At 48.8% G+C, this 23,984-nt stretch overlaps 1 protein-coding gene across 1 annotated transcript in view; it reads right to left on the bottom strand.

The window, feature by feature from the left end:
* Positions 1–3,242: 3,242 nt before the first annotated feature.
* The window catches only part of Ankrd6 (ankyrin repeat domain 6), a 181,031-nt gene continuing 160,289 nt past the window's right edge, over positions 3,243–23,984 (bottom strand). The window contains exons 6-16 of the mRNA XM_059254077.1: positions 23,873–23,971; positions 22,417–22,515; positions 20,718–20,816; positions 19,880–19,957; positions 16,619–16,723; positions 15,412–15,543; positions 14,893–15,078; positions 13,067–13,219; positions 8,823–8,936; positions 7,554–7,680; positions 3,243–6,252 (exon numbers count right to left, since the gene is read on the bottom strand). Of these exons, the coding sequence (XP_059110060.1) occupies positions 5,702–6,252; positions 7,554–7,680; positions 8,823–8,936; positions 13,067–13,219; positions 14,893–15,078; positions 15,412–15,543; positions 16,619–16,723; positions 19,880–19,957; positions 20,718–20,816; positions 22,417–22,515; positions 23,873–23,971 (1,743 nt within the window). The 3' untranslated portion in view covers positions 3,243–5,701. The remainder of the gene's footprint in view (positions 6,253–7,553; positions 7,681–8,822; positions 8,937–13,066; positions 13,220–14,892; positions 15,079–15,411; positions 15,544–16,618; positions 16,724–19,879; positions 19,958–20,717; positions 20,817–22,416; positions 22,516–23,872; positions 23,972–23,984) is intronic.

Here is a 23,984-nt window from a genome sequence, read left to right on the forward strand (position 1 = left end):
CAGAGGATAACAGTTAGAGTGTGTCGGCTTTACAACTCTGAACATTCTAAGAATATACTGACGTCCATTTGAGTGAGAGAATGTGATCAAGTTCACAGACACCCTTAGTATAAAACTAGGGGATGCCTTCTAATTCACAGTGTACATTTCTCCACTTGCTACAGGAAACACTAATGAAAATGTTTACAACAGACACAATTGTGTCCAAATTTTAAATCAGCTAGAGTCAGATCTGTAGTTCTGCTTTGAAGGTAAGGTTTACAGTCCAGGGGAGATAAATGTTTTTGGTTAGAAACAGGAGAGTTTTGTGCCTTTTTCAATAAACAGTTTTTAATGACAAGATACAGAGTATGTGTGGATTTTACTGTACCACCTTTAGACTGTAAAAGTATGGTATGTTGTAACCACTCTATCTCAAGCTGTTAAAGAGATGAGATCATTGAAACACCAAAAAGAGGAGGGAAGACTGGGCAATTCCTCAGCTTCTGCACCCAACATCTTTGTGGAACACTGAATCATCAAGAAAGATGCCTGATACACTGCATTTTCTTCAAAAATTGGGAAAAAGGAATACATCACAAAGTTGGCATCAGGACACTTGAGATAGTTTTTACACCATCTAGTGAAACACGTGGAAGTGGAAGCTTGTTGAAGAGTCTGAAGTTATCCTGGAAGCAGAAGTCCATGTCCCATCAACTGAATACAGATGCCAGGTTGGGAACCTGACTAGTGTCCTGTACTGGATGCCTGGAAAGGTGTTGCAGACTGTGCTTGACCTGTATTCCCCAGCACAGCACCACCTCCTGGAGCCTTAGGGTCCCATGCACAGTTCTGCATGAGAGTGATCTAATTCAGAATGTTTTCATAAGCCAATTTTGTTTGTTATTCAAATACACCACCTCTGCAAAAATACCTAAGAAGCATTTGTGAACAAGTTTTGAGTTTTTGTTTTTGAAACCAGGCCTTCTGTCCTAATCCTCCATCCTCCACCTTCCAAGTGCCAGGGTTGTAGATGTGAGCCACCATGCTTTCTGTGAACAGTCTTGAAGGGAGAGGGATTTAAATATTCCCTTGTATTGCTGTGGGATGTCTTTCTGTATGCTGTGAATACGTGTGGCTCTCATTGGATAATAAATAAAGCTGTTTTGGCTTATGGCAAGAAAGTTTACAGCCAGGTGGCAAATCCAAGCAACGGTACAGAGAGAAGAAGGGCAAGAGTCGAGAGATGTGAGCCAACGCCCAAAGAGCAACAAGATGTCAGCAGACTGGTAATGCCATGGCAACGTGGCAACATACAGATTAATAGGAATGGGTTAATTTAAGATGAAAGAGCTAGCTAGCAAGAAGCTGAAGCCATAGGCCATACAGTTTGCAATTAATTTAAGCTTCCGAGTGATTATCTTACAAGTAGCTGTGGGACCACAGGGCCAGGTGAGACCTAGAAACTTCCAGCTACATTGTGTAGTCTGGTTGACATTCAGATTCAATTATAGACTCTGAGTAGGTCTAAGATCTTGGAACTAAACAACAATCATGAGATGTGGATGATGATGGTTAACTAGTGTATAGAGAATTCTTTAAAAGCACATACAGCTGTTAAGAGTCCTACGGCAAGCTGGGGTTCAATTTTGTTTTGTTTTTATTTATTTATTTTTTTGAGCTTACTATGTAGCTCTGGCTGGCCATGAACTCAGAGATCTTCCTGCCTCTGCCAAGTGCCAGGTGTGTGCTACCACACTCTGCCTAATTATTTTTCTAACAGGTAAAACACTTAGGATAGGATTGCTTTCAATGGGAAAAGTTAATGCAAGACCCAGCTTTCCCTTCATCTCTGAGGGACAGTTCTACTTTGCCCACTTAGGTGCTTTGATTAGACCCTCTGGTTTAGAGGCAAGTCTTGTTTGGCGTTTTTTTGTTTTTGTTTTATGTGCATTGATGTTTTGCCTGCATGCATGTCTGTGTGAGGGTGTGGATCCCTTGGAGCTGTAGTTATAAGACAGTTGTGAGCTGCCATGTGGGTGCTGGGAATTGAACCTGGGTCATGAGGAGGTTCGTTCAGCAATGTTTTCCTTGGGTACAGGACCACAGTGAAGATGTTGGCCAGCTGGAAGTGCTGGTGAAGTTCTACTCATCATGAATCCAGTTTATCTGGACTCAGGATTGTACAACCTGCTGGTGAAATTCTACTCATCATGAATCCAGTTTATCTGGACTCAGGATTATACAACCTATGACTGTTCTGAGTGTACCCTGCAAAGTGATCAGTTTGAATGTCAAACTCAAACTTGTCCTAGAATTGAAGATGTTTTGATAACTGACTTTATGCATGTGAACCAACAACAATCCTGTTGTAAAAGCATACCTTTAATCCCAGCACTCAGGATGCAGAGGCAGACAGGCCTGAGTTCAAGGCCAGCCAGATCTGCATAGTTGAAACCCTGTCTCAAAAGAGAGAGAGATTAACAAATGGAAGGAAGATTTTACACAAAAGCTTTGTAACAGATAGGTGGCTAAGGCCAGTTTTTAACAGTTTGCCCTGTATCATTTCTCCCCTTTAAAAGGTGCCATCAGGCTGCACATTAACTCACGACACAGCATTGCTGTGGATATGCCAGAACAGTCTGCTGCGGGTGACTGAGGGAAGCGGAAGCTCGAACAGCAGTTACACCAAGTACTCTTGGGAGACACAAACCAGAATAACTAAGGAAAAGGCCATTCCAAACGCAAGCAGCCCACATCTGCCTTGGAAAAGGAAAGGATTATATAGAATCAGGCCCAAAGAGATTTAAAAAAAAAAAAGTCACCCTAACAAATCAGAAATCACAAGATTTTAAGAAATTATATTCACATTAAATTTAGATTTTTTAGGGAGTTGGAGAGATGGCTCAACAGTTAAGAACATACTACTCTTGAAGAGGGCCAGAGTTGAGGTCCCAGTACCCACTTGGGGCAGCTCATAACTGCCTGTTACCCCAGCTCTGGGGGATCCAGAGCCAAGGAGGCACTGTGCTCATGTTCTCTCTCTCTCTCTCTCTCTCTCTCTCTCTCTCTCTCTCTCTCTCTCTCTCTCTCTCTCTCCAGAGCCAAGGAGGCACTGTGCTCATGTTCTCTCTCTCTCTCTCTCTCTCTCTCTCTCTCTCTCTCTCTCACACACACACACACACACACACACACACACACACTTAAAATAAGCTTTTTTCATCATTTTCCATTTGTGTTTACTGAAAATCACTTTATTCCTGTATTTTTTCAAGGTGTTATCCTGTCCTGTACCTTGTGGAGTTAATGTGCTTGCATTAACAACATGAAAAGGATTCCTACGGAAACAGATTGCACCCACTTAGTGTTGATGGAGACACCTGATGTTGACTTTCAACTAGATGCATTTGCTCTAAGTGGCTGGATGCAGGCTGTCTTTCGGGAGGTCTTGAGTGCAGACAGCAGAACAAATTGCTGTAAATGAGGAGAGTACCAGCAGAACTGGAAACAATGTTTAATGCTTACAGAGACCCACAAGTTCAAGGTGACAAAAATATTAGACAACATGCCTTTCACAAAAAAAAAAAAAAAGGTCCGCATATGAAAACCCTGTGTTTTGGACTCTCCAAATCAAAGTGATGCTAGGACTAACACATTCATCCATCACAGATATTTAGTATACAGTATAATGGATGTGCTAACAGTTACTCGTTTTGAAAAAGGACATTAATGTACAACTTTACTGTTTTATAACGTTCACCACAGCTGTTGACACTTTTTAGGCCCCACTTTGAAACATGACCTACACGAGTATGTGGTATAAACAGTTATTTGTGAAAGTGCAGCTGGGATATTGGCTTGTTTCAGCACATGGCACAAGGAGGAAATACACACCAGATCTGCAGTGTTTCCTAATGCAGAGGGACAGTTGCAACCAACCTAACATCGGTGTTACAAACAAAACAGGGTTGGCCATGGCGCTCACTCCTTTAACCCCAGAATTCAGGAGGCTTCGACAGGAAGATCATGAGTTCAAGGCCAGTCTAGGGTACACAGTAAACCCCAAAGAACAAACCAACCACCACTCAGGAAGTCAACCCTGTGTGTAAGGGGCTGGCCGGCCTTATTCAATAGCCTGGTCTGTATGCTTAATGCCTTGACAAAAATGTCCAATTCACAGTGATAAGCTGCCTGCTTCTGATGGGTAGGAGGTATATCATGGTCTAGACTTGATGTTCAATTACAGTTGATCTCTGCACTTCTCAACAAGGATATCTTGAGGTAATAAGGATTCTAATAGTGAAAACAACTCCTGCTTGGAGCATAACTCACTGCGCTCAGGATTTCATCTCTCACTTAGTATTAGGCTGTTCCTAATAATCTGGGGTATAATAGGGACGATCCTACAGGAGTGAGTGACATCTTGTTGCCAGTCGGGTCACAGCAGGGCTCAGGGGCAAGTGAGCTGAAGACAGAACCCCAGTGAAGGAGACTGGGAAAGGGTTGCACCTCCCAAGACGCTGAGGACAGAGACAGGTCAGTCACAAGAAATAACGACTCACTGGATTCTGTACTCAAAAATATCTGCCCTGTTACTTTTACAGAAATGTCTATATCCTTGGACTGTCATTACAAGGAAAAACAAAACCTTGGCTTGACAAAGGGCTAAATGCATACTATTACTGAAAGATCATCACTTCTCTTTGGCTCAATGAACAGCATTTTAGTCACAAGTCATGGACAGTAGTTACTAGGTTCTTAGGCTTAGGGAAATAGACTGAATTTCTGTGCATACGTGGAGCATGTGGAGACTGATAAGATCCATGATCCAAAGGATTGCAAGAGAAATCCAAGGTCTTGGCTAATGTCTTCACCGCCTGAGTCTGGTACATTATATTCAGTATTCTGATGTCAAGTTAGTTATTTACCTTGATGTTCTTCGGTGAGAGAAGTCAATTCAAAATTAAACTTCCGTGAAATTGCCTTAATTCTTCACAAAATACAGAACAAAGGTCTTGAATTCAGAAAGGCAGTCTAAGGTAACTGGCTGGAGTTGGTTCATGAATGTTTTTCCAGTAATCAGCTCAGTTATTTTGGCTAAAAACACAGTAACTGACCAGTGGTTTAAACTTTTCTCATTTGACAAACATTTCCAGTCAGCAGTATTACTCCTTATTCACATGACCTTCAAAATTATTTTAAGACATACTGGACACTGAGATCCATAAAATGTATTTCCTCTCAAAATCTGATTTTCACCGAGTTAAAAGATGAGCATTTGAGAGTTACAAGGGAGAAAAAGGGCTTCCTGCAACTGAGTCCTGGCTCTGCTAGGACGTCTAGGCACAGCAGGTGTGTTGATGTGGATATGAATGACCACTTGTAGAGTTCCCAGAGAGTAATCTTTGCTTCAGACATACTTCAGATCACCGAACCTTAGACTTCGGCACGTACCTTCTCTTCTTGGTGTGGCTTGCCTTTTATGAACCTGGCCTGAAGTTTAGACTTAGGAGTGAGGCCTGCACCTCCTCAAGCTTTCTTCCCGGGATTCAGTGGGACTAGTGAAGTCCTTGTAACTTCAGAGCACAGAAGTGTGTGTCCACAACAGATTAGCGACTTTTTCAAAGGCAGTTCCACCTTGTGCCTGATCACCAGCTCCTGGGACACAGGGATTTGCTGTCCCCAAGCAGAAACCCCATTGCTTCACCTCGGGGTTCGGGTGTTACTTCTGCACCTTGGTCCGCAGCTTGGCAAGCTCCTCCTCCAGACTTCTGATGTGCTCCTTCAGTGTGGCCTCGTCTTGCTGGGCTTTCTGACTGGCCTGGCTTCGTGCTTCTTCAATTTTCCGTTCATACCATTTTTCCATCTGGGTAGAAACAGCCTCAAAAAAATACTGGGTTAGCTCCAGGGCTTGCGAGGCATCTCGAATATCACTGCCCGCTGCCGACGGCTGCTGCCCACAGGGGCTGCTGGCTGTTGGCTGCTGGTCCCGATGCTTGGTCTGCCCGCTTCTCCCAGACTTCTTGGTTTGAGTGCCTTTGTTGACACAGGCGCCAGTCTGCGGATCACACTTGGGAGCCCCAGGCAAGGGGCAGGAGGCTGCCTGGGCCTTGCCCTTCCTCGCCCGGGAGCCTGTGCAGTCAGAGGGAAGCTGCTCCTGCTGTTGTCTCTGGGCAGCAGTGGCACTGGCTGCCTTGTCCTTGGGCCTCACAGCCTGACTGGAGCTGTTGGCAGCGGCCACTGGCCCCGCAGCTCCCGCTGGTTGGTCTACAGCTGTTTCCAAAGGAGAAACAAATGTCAGAGCGTGCCCAGATTTAGCCGTAGAACTGGGGTCTCACTCACTTGAGGGTCCTGGAGTCCTCAGAACCTCAGCATTCCTAGACACCACCAACCACCCACTGTTCTACCTTTCCGGGCACCACTCACCCGCTTCTCTGAGTTTTCCTTCACCTTTTTTTTCTCTCTCCCTCCCTTCCTCTCTCCCTCCCTCCCTCTTTTTCTTTCCCTCCCCCTCATGTCCAGGATTTTGTTTTTGTTTTTGTTTTTTTTCGAGGCAGGGTTTGTGTAGTTTTGGTGCCTTTCCTGGAACTCACTCTGTAGACCAGGCTGGCCTTGAACTCACAGAGATCCGCCTGCCTCTGCCTCCTGAGTGCTGGGATTAAAGGCATGTGCTAGCATGTCCAACTAGAATCTAGACTTAAAAGCCATAACATAGAAGAGGGGCTGGTGGGGAAGAGGAAATGAATTAGCAGAAGTGGGGGGACCGGGGGCATTTGGGACGATGCGTGTGTGTGGAAATACAATGAAACCATCATTTTGCACAATGGACATATGCTAGTTTTAAAAATTATCAAGTGTACTTATTGAAGCTTAAGAGTCTTCATTTAAAGCATGTCTTACCACCTAGGGCAAGCTCTGGACACAGGCCACTGCTTCAGAAAGGCTGCAGGTTTAGGTAAAGGCAAAAGGCTCCTTGAGAAGGATCAAAGAGGGAAAGGCCTGACCAGAAGAAAGCTGGTCCTTCATCACCCCTCATCCTCAGGATCCACTGACCCCCATTGTGCTCATTGGTTTTTGTGAATTTGACATAAGCTAGGGTCATCTGGGAAGAGGAACCTCAACTGAGAAAATGCCTCCATCAGATCACCTATAGACAAGTCTGTGAGAGCGTTTTCTTCATCAATGGTTGATGTGTGAGAGCCCGGCCACCGTGGGTCCTCCTACCCCTGGGCAGGTGGTCCTGGGCTGTATAAGAAAGCAAGCTGAGCATCATTTCCTTCATGGTCTCTGTCTCAAGGTTCCTGCCTTGAGTTCCTGCCCTGACTTCCCTCTGATGGAGTGTGACCTGGGATATTTAAGCCAAATAAAGTCTTTCCTCCCCAGGCTGCTTTTGGTCATACACCAGGACACATGTCAGTATCCCTTATCTTATTCCTCACTCTCACGTGTCTGGAAACTTCCTAACATTTGAACCTCACTGTGTCTGCTGCAGCTCTGGTGTATGCACAATGTTCAGATCAGGAAGGACAGGGAGTGGGTCTCTGTCTGACAGACGCTCTCTGCACATGGGTCACCTGGAGAGGAGTCACAAGGAGATGGTGTGGATTTAGCTCTACAGGTCCGAGACTCTCCAGAAAGCCTCAGCTCCAGATTCTGGATCTTCAACATACACCAGGCTTTTAATTCGTCCACTAAGGACATCTAAAATAACAAATAATACACAAAAGATTGGATTTGGTAAGGCTTCTGAATTAAAGCTTCAAGAATGAACTTTTGGGGGACTGGAGAGATGGCTCAGTAGATAAGAGCAGACTGCTCTTCTAGAGAACCTGAGTTCTGTTCCCAGCACCCAGATGTCAGTTCACCACCAGCTTAGAGTCTTTAACTCCAGTCCCGGGGATCCCAGGGCACCAGGCACCCACATGGTGAACAGACACAGATGCAGACAAAACACCCCCACACATAAATAAATAAAATAATCTTTAAACATTTATCTTAAAAGATGTATTTTATGAGCTGGTAAGACGGCTCAGTGGTGAAGACACTTGTTGCCAGGTCTGAAGATCTCAGTTCAGCCCCCAGAACCCACATGGTAGGAGCAGAGAACTGACTTCCTCAAGTCGTCCTGAGCGCCACACATGTGCCTTGTCATGCCCATCTTCTCTTCCCTGCCCCCACCCCTTGATAAAAATGTGTGTGTGTGTGTGTGTGTGTGTGTGTGTGTGTGAATGTATGCCACACATGTGCATGTGCCACTGGAGAGAAGAGTGAGGTACCCTGGAGCTGGAATTACAGGCGGTTGTGAACAAGCCAGCGTGGGTACTGGGTCCTTTGGAGAGCAGGACACACTTTACCACTAAGCCAACTCTCGAGTCCCCAAGAATGAACTTTTATGGCACTTGAGGTCACAAGTGGCACATCGGAAGGTTAGTGATCATTCATCCTCCCGCTGGCTACCTACCACCAAACCAAGGCTGTGAGTCATCTACCACTCAAATGCCTACACGTCCTGCAAATCTTCCAAACCAGGTGGGTTCGGCTGCTCCCGCAAACCCACAGGCCCTCATCCCACTCCTGCTGACTTGGAAAGGCAGTAAACTCCGGAAGAGGAAACTGACCACCAGCCAGATCACAGACTCCAGCAAAGACGGCCTTCCCAGCAGACTCAGCAAGAGCCTCCGACAGGACTACCTGCTCTTCGCTACTAACTTTACTGGAGCTACAAAACCCACAGGCTGCGGAGTGCAAACGGTCTTCACACCCTCAGCCTCTCGGACCTGCTAGACCTGGACCAGCACAGCAGACATGCACGACTCGGCAGCGAAGGCCTGGCTGACTGTTACCTGCCGCTTCTCTCCCTCCTGCTTCTCGGCAGCTGCATGCCGCTGCAGGCGGTTCAGGCACTCTGTTCTCTCCGCCGACAGGCGCTCCACCATCAGTTTGTCCAAAACACACATCTAGGGTTCAAGGAGACAGACAGCATGCTGAAATGATCGAAGAATGGGCTCTGGCTTCCCCTCACGAGGAGTGTCCACACAACAGGCAACCGACCTCAACGGCTCCTTCCATGCTAGTTTCACAGTATGAAACGCTAGCTTTTCAGAATTCCTGCACATACTTCCTGTAAGGTCACTATTGTCCCTTGTTCTCATTGTAAGTCCCGAGTGCGTAAGAGACCACGAGTTCACAGAAATACACAACATAAGCAAATGTAGGCCCTGGAATATAAGAGCCAAAGCTATCACAAGAACAACTATCTAGAAACCCCAGTGGATGCGCTCCCCATCGCTTCACTAAGGGCAGTCAAAGCATGCATGGGAAAGGACCAGAAGCTATTTCAAAGATTGCTTAAGAGAACAAGTGACTGCCATCATTTAGTCAGAGACCTTTCTGGGGCCTTGTAACATTTCCTGGAGGGCCCCAGTTCCTATGCTAGACCAAGCTCACTGATCTGACAAGGTCCAAAACAGAGAACAAAGCTAGAGGAGCCACCCACAAGGACTCACTGGTGAGCCATCCCGTGTTGGTGATGCACACGGACTTTCACAGTGAGGCTGTACCAGTTCCAGAAGGGTGGGTGAGCCTCCTCTCTTGTGTTTCTTGGGTTCCCATGGTTTTTTTTTGGGGGGGGGGGGCTGCTTACTCTCCCTATTTCCAGGATGCCTTCTCCTCCTCATCTGCTAGAGAGACATCCACACCCCAGAAGCAGGTGTGCAGGGCCTCTTGAAGTAACAGCATTGGCCCAGGCACCTGACTTAACACTGTCAGCTCACGTCCTGTCCTTGACACTCAGAAAGAGGACTGACCTACCTGCCAATCTGCCATCTCCCCACATTACCAGGAGGCCCTAAGGAACTAGCTTTCTGTCTGGCACAGTCCTTTGAGGGTACAGACTGGCTAATACATCATGACCTGGAGAGTTTTCACATAGTCTTTCCACAAAATGCAAGAGGTAAGTCAGTCAGAAAAAATGTTCAGCCTCAGTGGGCAGGGTGGTACACCCTTTATCCCAGCATGCTGGAGGCAGAGACAGGAGAGCCTCGCGGAGTTCCAGGCCATCCTTGTCTATATAGCAAGTTCTAGGCCAACCAGAGTTACACAGTGAGATACTGTCTAAAAGAGGGAGAGAGAGAATGTGTGTTAGTGCAGCTTCACCAGAAAGAGAGTTAGTTCAGCAATGTCCATTGAACACAAACTTGAAAAAATAAAATATTAAATGATGGCAAAAATTTGAGACAGACACTCAGATACTGGTGGAATATAAATAGGTACCACCTTTCTAGCAGGTAACCTGCCAGCATTCATCAAGAGCCTCGAGCATTAATGTTGGACCAAATTATCCTAACGCTAAGCCCAAGTCTGAGAATGGGCCAGCAAGATGACTCAGTAGATAAAGACATCTACCACCAAGACTGAGAACCTGAATTCAGTCCCTGGGACTCACAGGGGAGGAGAGAACAAACTCCCAGTAATCGTCTTCCCACCTCCACCAGCACACACACACACACACACACACACACACACACACACACACACTAAATTAAATGTAAAAACATTTTAAAGTCTGAGAAGTAGCCAAAAAACACATATGCAAACTTTTATCTTAACATATTCATAAGCGTAGGAGAAAAATCTAATAATAAGTGCTTAAGTAAATTATGTTGCATTACTAGACAAATATTATGCAGCTAAAGACACGAGAAAGTGCTTGTGAGGTATAGAACTGAGGGAAAGGATTTGCAAATATCCTCCCACACAGCGCCGCACCGTGAGGCACACTGCAGGATGGAAAAGAAGGCTGCCGGAAGGGTCCATGTGGATCCAGAGATCGTCATGGCGGGTCTGAGTGCCAAAGAGAGCCTCCAAGGAGGAAGCAAGCCCGAGGGGGTGGTGCTAGGAATCACATTCCTCAATAGGGAGGACTTCCCCCAGACATATTATTCTATGTTTCCTTAAAGTGTGTCTTAGTGAAAAATCCTACTCACTGCACATTTCCTGTTAGTGACAGGAAAGTGTACTTTCACACCGGAAGAGAACAAGGGCCCACCTTAGCATCAGCGACCGTGAAGGACCCTGACACTGCCCCCATGGAGAGGACAGTCTGGAGTTCACACTGCAAACCACAACTATGCCTGCAGAAGTATTTATTGGATCCTAAGTAACTGTGTTGAACCCTGGTCACAGACTTTAGCAGCAGCTCTTGGAGGTTTTGCTCCTCACAAGCTTGAGGGATCCACTCAGAATTCCAGTCATGGTGATTAAACTCAACTCAGTGAGTCGGGAATAGGCCCAAGAATTCAGCTCGCCAGCCTCCGCTGCTGCTGCTGCCGCCTAGGGACCACACTCTCGGAACCGTGAACCGCGGCCTCAGACCTTTCTGTTGGCGGAAGTGCAGGGATGAAGACACAACTTAAAACACCCACGAGGAAACTAGGGAAGAGATCCAGAAGGCAGCAGGCCCTGTAAGACAACTGGCATGGATGCTCCGAAGAGACAGAAGGCTGGGAGGGACGGGGAGCCACTCAGAGAGAACACAGAACCCAGCAGTCAGGTGCACAAAGGATCCTACCCTAAGATTAAAAAACGAACAGCTGGGTGTGGCAGCACGCACCACCCATCCCAGCCACATGAGAAGTCTGAAGACAGCCTGGGCTACTTGAGACTTTGTCTCAAAGGGTTAAATAAATAAATAAATAACCTATGAAAAACAACTAAATAAAATACTTAGGGACAACTGAGAAAGTCTGAACATGGACTGGATATGGTGCGATCATCGTTGATTCTCTTAGATGTGATGAATTTTGTGCTTATCCCTAGAGGGCACACTGAGCTACTGAGAGGTAATATGGTGGGACGTGGTGACTCAGTCTCCCCCAGTGTGAGAAGAGGGACCAGTGAGGCAGTGAGAGGGACTCAAAGCAGCAGACTAAGAACTGAAGCTGGATGTGGGGCCCATGTTTCCAACCCCAGCACTTGGAAGGGGATCAGAGTTCAAGACCAACCTGGGCCACAGAGTGTCACTTGGTCTTAAAACCAAAACGGGAAATCGGTTGACCCTCAGGACGAGTGTAAATGCATCTGCTATTTCATTGTCCTCTCCTCTCAACTCTTCCTGATAAAAAGCTGAACAAGGAGCTGGTGGTGGACCTCGCTCGGTGAGTGCCTGCTTAACGCGCAGGAAGCCCTGGGTTCAGAACCCAGCGCAGGAGACCAGATGTGCAGACTGCAACCCAGCCTTCGGGCAGGGGAGCTGGAAGGTCAGAAGTCTGAGGCCTCCTTAGCTACAAAGGGAGTCTGAGGCAAGCCTGGCTCCAAGAAACCAGTCTCAGAAGAACACAGGTGAAGAAAATAAATTTGAATATCAATAGTTTTTCTTTTTTAATCACTACAGGCTTGTAGGTAATTTGCTTTCCTCGCTAATGTTTGTTTTTCTTTTCTCTTTCTTTAAAAAAAAATGCTCTGTAATGGGAATGTACTGCCTTCCTTCCTTCCTTCCTTCCTTTCTTCTTTCCTTCCTTCCTTCCTTCCTTCCTTCCTTCCTTCCTGCCTTTTTTCTTTTTCGTCTTGTTTGTTTGTTTTTGTTGTTGTTTTTATTTTTTGTTTTTAAGACAGGCTTTCTCTTTGTAGCCCTGGCTGTCCTGAAACTCAATCTGTAGACCAGCCTGGCCTGGAACTCAGAGATCCACCTGCATTTGCCTCCCAAGTGCTGGGATTAAAGGTGTGCACCACCACTGCCCAGATTCTCCTCTCTCCCTCTCTCTCTCTCTCTCTCTCTCTCTCTCTCTCTCTCTCTCTCTCTCTCTCTCTCTCCTTCCTTCCTTCATTCCTTCCTTCCTCTCTTTCTTTCTTCCTTCCTTCCTCTCTTTCTTCCTGGAGACAAAGTCTCACTATTGCCTAGACTGTCCTTGAATTTTTGATCCCCCTGACTCAGCCTCCTATGTGCTGGCATTAGAGGCATTAGAATACCTAGCTTTTATAACCCTAACTTTCTTCATATGCCCCAGGCTGAACCACACCACAAGCTCTAACATCTCTGAATCGTCTTCTGCCTTCACCCCTGTCGTCAGGAGGCTGAGCACTGGCTTACTTGGTGCTGGGTCTTGCTCTCCATCTGTCCCAGCTTTGTGTTCACTTTATCCTGCACCGATCCCAGCTCAGCTTTTATCTCCTCCACAGTCGCCTCCAGCTGGTTCTCCAGCTTGTGGATTAGAGGTTCACAGCGACAACCCTTTATTGGTGCCTGGGGGGAATGAAAACGGAATCAGGGCCTGGAAGGATGGTTCAGTGGGCAAGAGCACTCGCTGTGCAAGCCTGAGGAGCTGGGTTCAGATCCTAGCCCCCATGGAAAAATCCGGGCATGTACATCTGTAATCCCAGAGCTGTGGGGGCAGAGACAGGGGGATCACTGGGACTTGCTGGCCTCCAGCTTCAGTGAAAGACCCTGTCTCAAAGGAATAAGACGTAAAGTGATAGAGCAGGGAGCCCAGCACCTCCTCTGGCTTCTGCAAGTACACACACAGGAGTGTGCACTCAAATACACACACACACACACACACACACACACACACACACAGAGGAGTGTGCACTCAAATACATACACACAATATATCACACACACAGGAGTGTGCACTCAAATACATACACACAATATATCACACACACACACAGGAGTGTGCACTCAAATACATACACACAATATATCACACACACACAGGAGTGTGCACTCAAATACATACACACAATATATCACACACACACAGGAGTGTGCACTCAAATACACACACACACACACACACAGGAGTGTGCACTCAAATACATACACACAATATATCACACACACACACAGGAGTGTGCACTCAAATACATACACACAATATATCACACACACACAGGAGTGTGCACTCAAATACATACACACAATATATCTCACACACACACACAGGAGTGTGCACTCAAATACATACATACACACAATATATCTCACACACACACAGGAGTGTGCACTCAAATACATACACACGATATCACACACACACACACACACACACACACAGGAGTGTGCACTCAAATACATACACACAATATATCACACACAAATACTCTCTCTTACACACACACACACACACGAGTGTGCACTCAAATACATACACACAACATCACACACAAATACTCTCTTTCTCTCTCTCTCTCTCTCTCTCACACACACACACAGGAGTGTGCACTCAAATACATACACACAACATATCACACACAAATACTCTCTCTCTCTCTCTCTCTCTCACACACACACACACACACACACACACACACACAGGAGTGTGCACTCAAATACATACACACAATATATCACACACAAATACTCTCTCTCTCTTACACACACACACACACACACACACACACACACACACACACACGGGGCGGGGGGGAGAGAGACAGAGAAACAGAGAGACAAAGAGATGGAGACAGACAGACAGACAGACAGACAGAGAGGTAGACATTAGCAAATTAGCCCTTCTTTATTTGAAGATCATCTTGGGTAAGCGCCACGTCACACAGGGTGCCAGGGGGAGACAGAAGACTAAGAGGACAAAACTCATCCCCAAGCTAGCTTTGGAATATCCCATTGATTGAGCTTCGGGTCCAAAGGCACGAAGATTCAGAGGGTAAGGCATAGTACCTATCTTAAAGAGGCTTGGACCTGCCCACTCTGGGGCCTCAAGACGGAAGTCCCCTAAGGATGGTACAGAATGCTACGGGCAGTGACGTTTTCTGGGGCCTACATGGCATGGTACATCTGCACCGTCTGGATGGGGGCTTGTGGCTCACGTCTAAGTCAAGCCCTGAGTGGCCATCGACCTCCAGGCACAGGCTTCAGCAGCTTGGCATCTGCAGGCCAATGCAGCTATGTGGTACCTGCATCACTTTTCCGTCCTCGCCCCGGTACAGCGTGTAGAGCTGGTACGCCCTGAATCCGTGGGGCGGAGGTGGGGACCAGCATCGATGTCTGCTCTTCTTTTTGGGGTGGTGATGACTGTGTGGGTTCCTTTGGTGTCCAGGCTGTTGGTCTGCTGCTGGGGTGGGGTCAGATAGTGCTGACACCTGTGGGAAGGGAGAACCGCCACTCCTAAGTCCCTGCAACCCCCCCGGGAGTGATCCTGCCGGCATTTCCCATCCCATGCAACGCTACATGGGATAACCCTGTCTCGAAAAGAAGAACCAAAGAACCCCACCTTGCTCCTGAGCTCGGAGCAGCACACCCAGGAACACGTGCGCAGCCCTCTCCAGTGTCTGAAGCCGGCGGATTTCACACTTACGTGCATATTCCCAAACAGCCAACCAGAGGCATGGCGTCCCGCCTGCGTGAGTCACCACAGACCCTCCTCCAAGGCCACCCCAGATGTGCCCCCTACCCGGCCCCTGCTTGCTCCTCACCTCTGGCCTTGACTTTCTCCTCCTGTCATCCTTCCTGGGCTCCTGGGAAGCTGACGGGCAATCTCTTCTAGCTTCCTCTTTTTGGGGGACAGCTTGCTCACTGCTGGGAGTGTCTCCTGCTGAGACACTTCCCTACAAAAGAAAAGCCCCCAAATTGTTCCACTTGAGCCTTTGGCCTCTGACCCCCGCTGGGTAAACTTGTGCTTACAAGACTCCATCCAATAGTGAAGCCATAGGGACATTAGCCAATGACCAAAGCTTTCTGCACGAGGGCCAGGCTCAGCAAGAGCCTCTGGCTGGCTGGCTGGCTTAGCTTTTATCTGGATGAAATGAAGCGGGCTCTTGGGTGCATACTTTGGGGCTTAGATCAAAGGTGTGCGGCACCACGACCAGATTAGTAACAACATCTTGTGTCCAAAAAGGTCTCTATATCATAGTTCCCGTCAAGGACTCTCAAAGAGCCGGGCACCTCACACATGTCTTTAAACTCAGCAGAGGCAGGGGGATCGGATCTCTGGGAGTTCAAGGCCAGCTTAGTCTAGCTAGCAAGTTCCAGAGCAGCCAGGGCTACACAGTGAGACCTTGTCCCCTCAAAAAATATTGACAAGGAATACCACCATATTGCTCACTGCACAACGGCACCTGCTGAGGGGTGAATCTCCAAGTCAAGCTTGTATTCTATGTACTATAAAACTATAAAATCCTGGTGTGCCCGGTTCCATCCTTTTCTGACTTACACACAGAAGCCAGGAAAGTAGCCATGCTCCATTCTCTAGTTAGAAACCGAGGAAGCAGGCTGCCCTAGTGGGGCTCAGAATCACCTAGAGAGCTTGTTCAAACAGACAAAGTTGCCCCCACCCAGAGCTCTATTCCAGCAGGTCCAAGCTGAGTCCTGGGAATCTGCATTACTAACAAGGCCCCAGGTCACAACATGGACACCCCAGCTGCAGAACCAAAGCTCTGAGCAATTCAGGGCATAGTACAGTGTGTCCACTGAGGGACAAAGGGCACAGACACCCAGGCACACAGGGAGGTTGGAGGGTCACTCTCACCCACACATACCCACAAGGACACAGGATCTGGAACTATGGACAGACAGGGACATAAGGAAGGGGCAGCGGCCTGCACCCAGTGGGAGGGACCCATCAAGGAGGGCAGCAGCGGGGCTAGGCAAGCGGGCAGCTGAGGTCTGTGGGAGGCCCCATACCTTGCTCTGTGCCACCTCATCTCTGGGCACAGACTGGGCCCTCCTCTCTTCCTTGAGCCTCTCTCTCCTTTTCCTCAGGCTTCGCCCACGACTAAAGCGCAAGATCTAAAAGAGACAGACACCACAGCTGTAGGGGTGAAGGGACGGGGCATCAATATGTGGCAGAGTGCCCTGGGTGTGGCTCTCTGTCTTCACAGGACCCACAGCCTGGTGGGAAACACTAGGAGCCACAGAAAACTCTGGACTTCCTATACCCCTTTAGTCTTGTGCTGAGCACAGAAATGGGTAGAATATTGTCTCTGATCACAAGAAACTTCTATGATGATAATAACAGACATTTATGTGCTAGGCTGGCATGGCCAGATAGGTGTGCATAGCCTAACTCTAGAGAAAGCCACTTACGTAAAAACCAGGATAGGAATGGCATGTCAGGAGGCGGCCCTGCTCCAGACAGTCTGGTTTTCCACCTTCCAGTTCCCTTGACCAAAGTGTGTGCAAAAAACCCGTCAGTTTAATTCTGACGTCACTGAGGTGTATGTGTCGGCCATCAGACTAACTGGCTCCCCGAAGGAGGACCGGCACCTGCCCCTAACAATGCGTAAAGCAGGAGGAACCAACAAGGGCCTGGGACAGTGAGGTTGGGGGACCCAGCAGCAACTGGACAAGGCGTTTTAGCACATGGTTTTGGATGCTCGGGACTCCTTCTCATCAAATGGAAAGATGGGGAGCTGCTGGGGTCATCCGGGAACAGGAGATGGCTGTACCTGCCGTCACTGCCTGTCCTTAGCCACTGCACACAGATCGGAGGCACCAAGAACCTCCAACCTGTGGCCCACGGCATGTAAGAATATAAAAGTCTCAGAGCCAGCTGGTGGCAGTTCAGACTCAGTGGTAAGTCTGACCAAGTGACCGGTGCTGACTGCTCACCTTGTGTGGAATCTCACGTCAGCACAGCTGACCTCAAGCTGAAATTCTTCACATTTGTGAACCACAACTGTCATATATAACAAGTGACACAAAGCGGCGGCAGCAAGTGTCCTCCACCGACCGAAGAGAACTGCGAGGCCCACAGCCTTTCTCAGAGTAACATGGGCCAAACAGAACATCGGCAGCGCTTTCCAGACCACAGGAGTCTGTGAACGCTGGCCCAGAGGCCTCTTCTCAGTACTGCTGTGGCCACCATACTTAACTAAAGGCTTCAACAAAAGGATTTTTCTTTACAGACAAAGCAGGTTGTGTGTGAACTACACGCAACAAAACAATATGCAAAGAACGTTTTCTATCATGTATGAGCCCCACAGGCATGCCGTGCCCACAGGGGCCAGAAGAGGGCACTGGATCCTGGGAACTGGGGTTACAGATGGCTGTAAGCCGCCATGTGGGTGCTGGAAACTGGACCCAGGTCTTCTGCTCTCAGCTCCCAAACCATCTCTCCAGCCCCCTAAGCCATGCTTCAACAGAAATGCAAAGGAGACCAGTTCAGGAAGATAGCGAAGGTAAAGATCCTTGAGCTCTGCAAGACAGCAGACAGGTGGACTAAAAACATAACGCTCTCTGTGTGCCTGGTGAATTCTGCAACCCACAAGACCTGCTGCCCTGTATGCGTGTGACTGGGGATAGGGCTGAGTGGGTATCAAATTGCCAGATGTTGAAACTGAAACTCCTGACATTCTCTACTTTCTAACTGTGACAGACCAGCATTTTTCTATATTTCACAAAGCTGGAATGGGGTCCTAGGACCCTGACTAGGGGCAACAAAAGAATGAAGAACCCACAGGCACACAGACACATGGACACACAGACATAGCAAAGCTGAGATCAGCTTGGCTGTGCTCACTCTAATGGAGTGGCTGCAACACCCTAGAAGCTCAGCCTGTTTATTATATACAGTTGAACAGGGAGGTGGGCAGGGTTTATGTTATCCAACTGGACAAGATGGCAGGTTTAGCTAATCTGAGTATGCGCAGTCTCTGTAGGGGGACAGTCTTCAGATTGTAAATATCTGTGGGGGAAAAGCTTTGGTGGACAGTTTTTGCATACACTTTCAGCATCCACTCATGGACCAGGAGGGTTTTGAGTCCCTCCATTCTCAGCTTTGGGGGCTCATTGGCTTTGCCATCCCTCCAACATCACCTCGGGAAGGCTCTGCTGCTTCCACGGGTCTCAGGCATGGGGTCCTTGACACGGTCGTTCTTATGTCAACAACCCACATTCCCTCAGGACTTCACATGCTCCCTACAGTGGGGCATTACACTTCCAGCAGCTTCTCACACCTGCTGCCCACATCAGCGGGCATGGATGTCCAGACACCACTGAGTAGCACCAGCTTCATGTGCAAGAGGGTGGTCCCTCTTATAAAAAAGAAGAATTGTCAACAGCCTGGAAACTGCTGCCAGGCATATGAGCATGTCTTTAAAATTAAGTGAAATGAGGGTCTTGTGACACGCTGGGCCCAAGTACTAGCAGCATGGTACTCAGAAGAGTCTTTGCGCTCCCTGAGCTTCAATAAGCTGGAAAAACCAGCGTTCCCAGCCTTGCTCTGGACTAGCCTGCCTCCCCAACACCAAGGAAGTGATTGCTTCCACTAGAATGAGTAATGGTGAACACTACAGAACATCGTCCTCTCTTAGCTATGGCATGAGACAGAATGGAAAGGGGAGGCCCAATTTTAGAGAAACTGTCTGTGGAGGATGTAAGTATGAAGGGAGAAAAGTTGTGATTTCAGGGAGCCAGAATTACAAATCCCTTATGGTTACCTAATGTCAACCTCAGTTAATGACATCAGCCATCATTTCAGAGCAAAGACAAAAGTACCCAGATTCAATTAAAAAGGGGAGAATCTATGTGCACCTCACTGCCTCTGGTGGCTATTTACTGTTCTAGCTGGACAGGATGGTCCCCTGACCTACATTTCTAGGAAATGCCCCCTCACTTCTCCAAGGCCTTTGTCCCGTGTGTCACAGGAGGCATCAGCCCTACCTCCAGCCACAGCCTTCTCCTACAGTGTTTTAAACTGGAACTTCTTCCCTCACTGGGCAGCTGAGAAGGTAGAGTCCAGGAAGCTCGGGGTAGCAAGATCACACCACAGCGAGAGAATGGCACCCTGGGTAACGAGCGGGGCTTGGCGCCACATAGACACACTGCCCTGCTTCTTAGCCCATCAATTCTTATTCGTTTTCACCTGGCTTCAACAGATCACAGCCAGAGGCATCCCAGCGACTGTGTAGCCCCACATGATCAGGAAGATGCGGCAACACCTACCTGGGGAGCCTTGGTGAGCAGCAGAGCAACTTCAGGATTATTGTGGTAGCGGGCAGTCTCCAGCGGGGTCTGGCCTGCCTGAGGAAAGATGCAGGGAAGACAGGTCAGAAAGGGCCCCCAGGAGTGGGCAGTTCCACTCTCCATCACACTCGGCCTCAGCTCCGCAGTGGCATGTATCAGCAATGCTCATTAAAGCCTCTTAGCCTCAGAGGGCAGGACATGTCTGTTGAGCGACACAGAGGATCAGAAAACCCACCTATCGGCACAAATCCTCCCACAGGTGCGGTCTCAGCACAGAGCTACAGCCGCGATGCAGGTTGTAAGATTAAATGCCAGCAGTGGCTGTCAGTGGGACTCCAAAGGAGAGTGTGTCCTGGTCACCATGCACAAGTAACTACAGCACCAGGCCAGTTCAGAGCTATAATGGAGGAGGAGGGTGGTGTGGGGGCAGGGTGAGCTAGCCACAGAGATAATCCTAGCTTCAGTGCCCCAGAGCCTTGGAGGCAGAAGGGTGCCAGCTAGGGGACCTACAGAAATGATCAGACACACTGAGAAAGGGAGGATGGGAGGGCAGAGTCCTGGAGAGAAAGACAGTGAGTTCTGAGCTGGATTCACACTGGCCATCTTGAGGCCCGCATGCCAGCTTGTGGAGAACCCCTCAGAACTCTCCTCTTGCCAGGCTGTGCTCACCCCAGCCCAGCGTCTCAAAGTGTTAAGTCCCAGGGCTGCTCAGAGCCGGCCCAATCTGGATGAGGGTCCCAGCGCCTGTGGAGGGTGACGCTCACTGAGTCTCCAGGGGCCGGGAGTCTGTGAAACTCACCGCTGCGGTTCAACTTACGTTGTTCACAATGGTGGTGTCAGCGCCAGCTTCCAGCAGGATTTTAACTACCTTCTTGTGATTTAGGGCAGCAGCCACGTGGAGGGCTGTGTCTCCAGCCTGAAAGCGACCAGAAGACAGCTTGATAGACTCACGTATTTGTTCCTGGCTAGCTATGCATCTCTGCCTGGGGCCCTAAACAGGATTTACCCCACAATCATGAAGCTCACTGTGAAAGCCTTGACGAGACCCCAAAGCTGAGTGGTCAATGCATTCATTCATAACATGGAGTCCAGAAGCTACAGGCCAGGGTCACATATGTAGAGGTGAAGAGGACCAACTGGGTTCCTGAGAACGGAGGGCCTCCGAGCCTCTGGGAGGCAGGCTGAGGGGCTAAGGGCATGTTACCCAGAGCTCTGGACCCTGTGTATCAGCCCAGGGAGGTCAGAGTTAGCACTTGGCTTCTGAGCTGGGACTGAGGAAAAGCTGAGGGAGGATTTATGCCTGGCCTTCAGCCAGCTGCATGGACCAGGGAGCCTGGGACTGTTCATCCGCAGGCTCAGGTGGGTCACCAAGGCCTGGGCTTTGTTTAAGGCTGACGGTTTTCTACACTTCCCCTTCCTGCCTCTAAGTTTTCATATTCTCTTTATACAAAGTATTCCCGGATGATGAGCCCTGAAATGAAGCCAGTTCCCAAAGGCGGGCTGTCATTTCCACAGGGAAGGACAGATGTGGGCCAGACAGACCCAGGAGAACTGAGATTCATCCTCCCCTGCCACAGCAGACAGAGCCTCAGTCTGCATTCATGGGCAGTGCGAAAATCCAGCCATCTCTGAGGAGAGGCAAAGGCCTATTTCACCCACATCACTAGTCCCGTGTGTCGGGGAAATGACTCGGCATCCTAAGAAGTGCTGAGGCCAGGGTCCCACTCCTGGACTGGATTTCCCTCGGGTATAGTGTGGGCTGGATGTGGGGATTTCTGAGGGTGGGGTTGAGATGGGAGGCTTTTTGTTTTGTTTTTTAAGTTCCAGGGTGACTGTCACATGCTGCTAAGGCTGGTGGGTGGGGACTGAAAGGTGGGTAACCTCTGACCTGGAAGCTATTGGGAAATGGCTTTTGACCAGTTAATGGTTCTTAACCTGGCACACCTTCAGGAGGGAGATGTACAAAAGTATTCTGCTGAACCCAAAGCACAGAGATTTGGGCTCCTTAACATGGGGTGGGACCCAGGGCGGCATCATAACGTCCCTGACGGCTCTCATAAGCTGCCAGAGAGGCTCGAAGCCACTGTTATAGGTATGTTTAATTTGTCCACAATCAAGTTTTAATTCCAGGTTTATGCACCCCTCAAAGGCAAACAGAAATGGGGGCCTCAGCAGCTCACACAGAAGAGCAGAACTCATGAGACGCCCCGTTCCCTCGCTCCCCGTCCACACCACACTCCTCTTTGTAGGTTTTTTCTTGATACCATTACAGTATAAGCACAAGTCACAGGCAGATCTCCCAGAAATGTTCGGTATGTAACTGTGGTGATCCGCCCAGGAATGGATGGGTACATGTCCAAGGATGGAGGCGGCCAGGTAAGCCAGGGCCATCACAACCGTGAGATCCCCACACGGAAAAGTGCTGGTGCAGTCCCAGACAAGCCAGAGGGCAACACCTCCCGGCAGCCTCTACCCCGTCTGTACCCCGTGGCCATGAAGAGGGCACGTGAACTGACCTGGTTCTTTTCATGAACAGAGCAGAAAGCGCCGAGGAGCAGTTTAATGATGGACAAGTGATTATACCGCGCAGCCACGTGCAAACAGGTGTCCCCTGCCTGTGGACCAAAATCAAAGACTCAGCACAGTCAGCAGTGACAAAACCTAACACAACAGGAAAGCGCATCACTTCAGAGCTGGCAGACCACTGCCTACGCTGTAGGGAGTCTCAGCCTGAACTATAAGCCACCCCTTCAACCCAGCTGCTCCAGTCCCAAGGACCTTTGCTTTGCTTTTGTGTCTATAAACTAGATACCTGCTCCCATGAGCACTTTGGAAAAGCTAATGTGGGTGACACGCTCCACGGACCCCGGCCCTCCCTACAGTGTCTGGAATAAACGAAATTAGACCAACAGTGTTGCTTTGGAATGTTTCCCAGCCGAGACCTAGCACAGCCGGAAGGATGCTAACATCCTCTATGAGCAAGACAGCCTAGGGAGCTGATAAATCAGAAAATCTCAGACTCCTTCTCTGTGGGCAAGGCCAGCCCCCACTGCCTGTGATAACACAGAGACAGACTGCCATGATGCTCGGTAGGCCCCTGCTGCCGGTTTCTGTCTGTCTAGACGATCATGGCCACTCAGCACAGTGAATTCTAGAACTATATTATACAAGTCCGCTCTAAACAGGGAGTTACTGGCAGTTTCTGAGAAAAGCTTAAGCGGCAGACTCTCCTCAGAAAACCCAGGAGGTAGGGTGCTCTCAAGCCCTTTTAGTGACATTTGTCTGTAACCACTGCCCTGCCTGCTCATGGGGAGCACACTGCAGTTAGCAGCAGCTGCCTTGGAAGAGGCTAGGTCCTGAGTGTCACAGGATAGCCCTGCCTGCTCATGGGGAGCACACTGCAGTTAGCAGCAGCTGCCTTGGAAGAGGCTAGGTCCTGAGTGTCACAGGACAGCTCTGCCTGGTACTGTCCCAGACAGCCACAGTGCAAAGCCCTACCTGGGGAGATGTTCTTAAAGCAGTTACGGCAGTGATTCTCAACCTTCCCAATGCTGTGACCCTTTAATACAGTTCCTCATGTTGTGGGGACCCCACATGCACCATAAAATTATTTCATTGCTACTTTAGAACTGCAATTTTGCTACTGTTATGAATCATAATGTAAATATGTTTGGAGACAGAGGTTTGTCAAAGGGGTCGCGGCCCACAGGTTGAGGACTGCTGATATACAAGCCTTCTAGTCCTGACAGACACATGGTGAAGAAATGATAAAGCAAACTTGAGACACAAGTGGAGGAAGCAGCATTTTCCCCTAAATGGTCCGTTAGAAAATTAGCAAAAAATTCACTTAAAGATTAGGCCCCAAGCACACGGGCACGTTAGTGTCTAGATATTAACACTGACTCTGCTTAGCGTTCTTTCCCTAGGTAATACAACAGAGAGCACCCGTGAGCATCTGGTACTTTCACCCACGTTATTTTTGAGGTCAGCCCGGGAGCCACCCAGCAGGAGGACGCGCGTGCTCTGGGAGCGGCTGTTCTGGCAGGCCAGGTGCAGAGCTGTGTTCCCTGCCTGGGAGAGAGGA

Source organism: Peromyscus eremicus, chromosome 2, assembly GCF_949786415.1.
Source record: "Peromyscus eremicus chromosome 2, PerEre_H2_v1, whole genome shotgun sequence".
Taxonomy (NCBI): Eukaryota; Metazoa; Chordata; class Mammalia; order Rodentia; family Cricetidae; genus Peromyscus; species Peromyscus eremicus.